We start from the raw sequence: 5,485 nt of genomic DNA, 5'->3' as shown, positions 1-5,485 counted from the left end.
GATAAAAAAGCGCTACCATTCGTATAGAATTTGAATGTATGGAAAATATTCCTGAGAACATCACAGCTTATTGTCTTTTTATTCACTACAGAGTGATAGAATATAATCCATTGTCTAATGTTATTTGCTATTATATGACGATATAAACAAATTCGAAACTTGCTATTTTTAACTAAAAAAATTTCTTATATAAATACATATTATAATTTCACGCTACTGCGTTATTGCAACACATTCTACTTATATGTATGACTCATACTATCAAATATATGTAATACCATACACTTTATTTATATCTCATGATTTCATCTTCTTCCCTTTCCTTTTTAAATAGATACAATAGTATCGTTTGAGAATACATATGTACATATGTAAGATCGCAGAAGTAATTCATTCGTCTTGCAGTGTACATCATTTTATATACCATAATGTCTATCGCGTTTATCATCATTTTTACCATTGTTAAAATTATAATGGCAACGACTACAACGATGAATTCTTCTTCTTCTTCTCCTCAAGATATAAATACAGAAATAATTCTATATCTGCAAAAGTATGGTTATTTGAATAACATTGGGAACAATACGTAATTATCGATCGGGAGTGAAAAAATTAAACAGGCCATTTCATTGTTTCAAGAATATTATCAAATACAAGGTGATGGTACATTGAACGATCATACGTTACATCAAATACGTAAACCGCGGTGTGGTCTCCCAGATATTCCACATCATGAGCACAATACAGGTATACATAAATGGATGAAAATAAATCTTACGTGGAACTTTCATTTGGCAAATGCAAATGTCTTAAAAACTACAGCATTCGCATTCTCGTTATGGGCAGCAAATTCATCCTTGACATTCGAGCGTAAAATATTAAAAGTAGTAATACTAGGGGGATTCTAACCCATCGGGCTAGAGGGGAGTGCGGGGCGCGGGGGGGAAGGAGCGGGAGGTACTTGTAGGCGCGGGGAAGGAGGGGAAGGCGCGAGGAAGGTCCCGGCGCTATCGGTGTTTACCGGTGTAGCCGCTAACCCCGCACCCACCCCGCACCACCCGCGAAATGCATCGCGGTACTATAACGTGGACAAAGAGACGGCGTGGTATTGTAACGCGGATGTGATATATTTTTAAAAGAAAAAATATAGGGTAAAAGCAGAGATTATGGAATAGCTTTCTTTAAATTAACATTGCTCCGATATAAATGCATATGAAGACTTCAAATTTACACAGAAGTCTTGAGGAATATGTTAGCTACAACATCCAATAAATGAAAGTCACCAAAATTTAAGTCCAACGTCAATATTAACAAAAAAGTCAAAAGTGAGAAAATGGGGGGTCTAAAAAATGGGATGTAATATGGAATATCTATGAAATTTTGACCATAATAATAAATAACACAATAAATGAAGTCCAAAGGACCCCGCAGAATCCTTATGGGAAATGGCTTTCGGCTAATTTTTTTAAAAATTTGATATGTTGTACTTCTCAACACGTAGAACAAAAGTGTCCATGGCCCCAAGGTCCGATCACGGGTAGTTTTCGAGATACACCTCTCCAAAGTTGGACTTTTCGTACCTTATTGCAGCGTAATGCGGGTGCAGTCGATGTCGATGTACGATGATGCTTATGATTAAAGTGGGCGTACACGAGCTCCAGACTAATACGTACAATAATATTCATTAATTGGATCATTAGTATTTTCTCGTAACGATCATCGGATCGGTCGTCCGGTTTTCCGTACGGTGCCACGATCCGTGGTCGGAATCTCACCGCTATGACGGCATGGCGTTTAACGGTCGAACATGAGTTTTTTGAGGTCGAGACTCAGAATCTTCTGTATAGACGACTTAGGGCTTCGATAACATTGGCTTAAAAACGTATACTTACGAGTTTATATACCCGCGATTTCTTATTTCAATATTGATTTATTGTTATACTGTCAATTGTTCATCCCTTCTATACTCATAGTCAAGATATTTATCTTAAGAAAAGAAATATTTTTCTTTCTCCATACCATACGTCATTTTTAGGTAATATCCCTTCAAGTACGAATAACTTCTTCTGGTAAATATAATCCGCTGATGAATATAGATTCATTCATTATCCCAATAGAAAAATTTAGTACGGCCGCTATGTTATACATGTAATAGACCGTTCAATATTCGTCAATTGGCACGTATGGATGGTGATGAGAACGTAAATAAACGCCAAATAGCTATTACAAGGCGTGATGAGTTTGACCATCCCCCTTTACATCTTGATGATAATTCAAGGTTGTGTATAAACTGTAATCGGTCAATTATTGATGAAATGGCTATGATCGAGGCAGATCCTACTTGTGTACGATTAAATGTCTTGACTCAAACAGCATCCCAGACTTGCGTCATTTGTAATGTTCAAAATAATGTACGAAGATTATCAATACAATGCAGAGTTCAGGTCTTCATAGAAACAAATATCTATATACCGGATAATGTGAGGAGTTGTGAAAATCATTTGGATGAAAATGGCTTTTTTTCGAAAATATTATTACCTGCACTACGTTTCATCAATAGACCTTATGTTATCAAGGGTCCACAGTTGCAAGTTTTTTTACATCAACTGAGAAACGTGGGTGCAAATAGAACAAGAGGTATAGATGAAAATCACTTAACTGATGAGGAATTTCAGTGTATAGCACCAATCAGTAAACAGCAGTTTGAAGAACTTTTTACTTATTGTGATCCTGTACTCCAAAATGGAAAACTAAGGTACGTCAGTAGAAAGGATTTGTTGGTATTCTTGTGCAAGATGAGACAGGGGTTGAGTGACGATTTTCTCAAAGTCATTTTTGATTATCCTAGTAGACAAACTGTCAGTTCTGTTGTGGCTTATGTTAGGACATCTTTATTACAGAGATTCGTCCCGACTAACATTGGACCCGAATCAATAACAAGGCAAGAGTTTATTATGCAGCATGTGACGGCGTTTGCAAATGAACTGTATAATCCTCAACCCGAAGAACCAAGAGCTATCGCTGTGATTGACAGTACCTACGCGTATATACATAAAAGTAACAATTTTCGGGTTTTACGTCAATCCTATTCCGTTCACAAACATCGTCATCTCGTTAAACCAACTTTAATTGTAGCTTCCGATGGTTACATTTTAACGATTTTTGGTCCCTATTTCTCTGATGCTCAGAATAATGATGCCGAAATCCTTTGTCAAGAATTCGAGAGAGATGCAGAAACATTACAAGGCTGGTTTCAGAATGGTGACATCGTTTTGGTGGATAGAGGTTATCGTGATGCAATACCCTTACTCCAGCGTTTAGGCATTGATCACAAGATGCCTGCATTGCTTGAACGCGGACAAAGGCAACTTTCAACGCAAGATGCGAATGATTCACGTATCGTCACAAAAAATCGTTGGGTAGTCGAAGCACGGAATGGCCACTTGAGGTCAGTTTTCAAGTTCTTAGCACAAACAATAAATCTCCAGCACACAAAAAACCTTAATGAATTTTATTGCATAGCTGGAGCTATACTAAACAGGTATCATCCTATTATTCAAATGCAAAATGCAGATCCTGAGCTTGCTAGAGAAATGCTACAGAGATCGACAACTCCTAATGTCGTACAAGCGAGAGTAGAGGTAGATAACTTGCGACTAAGAAATGCCCAATGGAGACGGCTCAATTATTGTGACGTGGCAGATTTCCCTATATTTGATTTGAATTACCTGAAAGATTTGACTGTGGGCATTTATCAAATAAATCTAGCATCTTCATATATCCAAGATAAGTTACTAAGAGATAATGATGAGGAATTTCAACTTGATCAACATTTCAATGAGCCAGGTTTTCTGAGAATTAGATTGTATTCCAGATTTCGTAATGCAACAAGACATCAGATCTTCATTTCATACGAGACTGATAATAGGGATGATGAGAATGCTGCTCACAATCTTAATGAGCCAATTAATGGATATTATTGTACGTGTCAGTCTGGAGCTCGTACTCTAGGTACATGTGCACACGTTGCCAGCGTTTTGTGGTACCTAGGTTTTGCACGACATCAGGAAAACATCAAATACCCTGACATGTCATTGCTCAATACCGTATTGGATGCCGCAGACCGAGAAATTCCACATAATCCTTAGAATATTGCGATTATTGATGAATAATGTGCACACACATATCTCTCTCTCACACACACATACACGCACACGCGCGCGCACAAACAACACACACACCCAAAACACACACACAGTAGAGAGGGTTTGGAGTCATAAAATACTGCGGAAGTGACGAACCGTGGGGTCCTTATCTCTGCTAACACACTCGCACGCACGCGCGCGCGCGCGCACGCGCACGCACACATACACACACACACACACACACACACACACACACACACAAACACAAAAAAACACACACACATTAGAGAGGGTTTGGAGTCATAAAATACTGCGGGAGTGACGAATCGTGGGGTCCTTATCTCTGCTGACACACACACACGCACGCGCGCGCGCGCACGCGCACGCGCACACACACACACAAAAGCAAGCAAGCAAGCACCTGTACGCCCACTTTAATCATAAGCATCATCGTACATCGACATCGACTGCACCCGCATTACGCTGCAATAAGGTACGAAAAGTCCAACTTTGGAGAGGTGTATCTCGAAAACTACCCGTGATCGGACCTTGGGGCCATGGACACTTTTGTTCTACGTGTTGAGAACTACAACATATCAAATTTTAAAAAAAATTAGCCGAAAGCCATTTCCTATAAGGATTCTGCGGGGTCCTTTGTTTATTTATATAAACTGAGCAAGAAAAATAGAAAACTGTTCAATTTTTATTGTACAATAAGACAGAAAATATAATAGCATCATTACGAATGTTATTACGCATGGATAAATAAAAAATCGCAAATAAGCTGATAAATCGCAAATAAACTGATATAGAATACATGCTGTAATCTAACCTAACCTAACCTAATCTAATCACGAATAAGTTGCTAACATGCATGGAATCTATTCCATATTCTCAACCCTCGATGTATTCCACATTACCTGCATGTCGTCATATGACAAATAAAGTCTTTCCGTAGCAATAAACAAGTTTGAAATAGCAATTAATCTGCATAATATTGTTCATGCAACATTATTAAAAGCGTCTGTGCAATATAAGCATTAAAAAAACTTACCTTCAGTTTGTGAGAACACATTTTAGAAAAAGCTGCTGAATCTTCTGACGTAACGAAAATGAATAAATGTTAATTGTAGCAAAACGGTTGGTCGGACCGAGTTCATTATTTGTTATGACATGTTTGGTAACAGTTGCAATAACTTTCAGCGATTGCCGCCAGATTGTAATGCTTTGTTTAAAAAATAAGCCACTATTCCATATTAGTAGCCTATACCATAATCCCTGATTTTACCCTATATAAATATTCTTACCTTCACCTCTCCTCCGCCTCCGTCTCTGCCTCC

The 5,485-nt window shown here is 38.1% G+C and overlaps 1 protein-coding gene across 1 annotated transcript; it reads left to right on the top strand.

Annotated features, from left to right (window-relative positions):
* The first annotated feature begins 2,315 nt into the window (after positions 1-2,315).
* Positions 2,316-4,148, top strand: LOC108763131 (uncharacterized). The gene has a single exon (XM_018510497.1). The coding sequence runs from the start codon at positions 2,316-2,318 to the stop codon at positions 4,146-4,148; it is 1,833 nt and encodes a 610-aa protein (XP_018365999.1).
* Positions 4,149-5,485: the final 1,337 nt, after the last annotated feature.

This window comes from Trachymyrmex cornetzi, unplaced genomic scaffold (assembly GCF_001594075.2).
Source record: "Trachymyrmex cornetzi isolate Tcor2-1 unplaced genomic scaffold, Tcor1.1 scaffold338, whole genome shotgun sequence".
Taxonomy (NCBI): Eukaryota; Metazoa; Arthropoda; class Insecta; order Hymenoptera; family Formicidae; genus Trachymyrmex; species Trachymyrmex cornetzi.
This window is presented reverse-complemented; position numbering and strand designations above follow the sequence as displayed.

What these genes read in the sequence shown, in the direction of transcription:
- LOC108763131 (XM_018510497.1), top strand. Translation starts at nt 2,316, where the DNA reads ATGGCTATGATCGAGGCAGATCCTACTTGTGTACGATTAAATGTCTTG.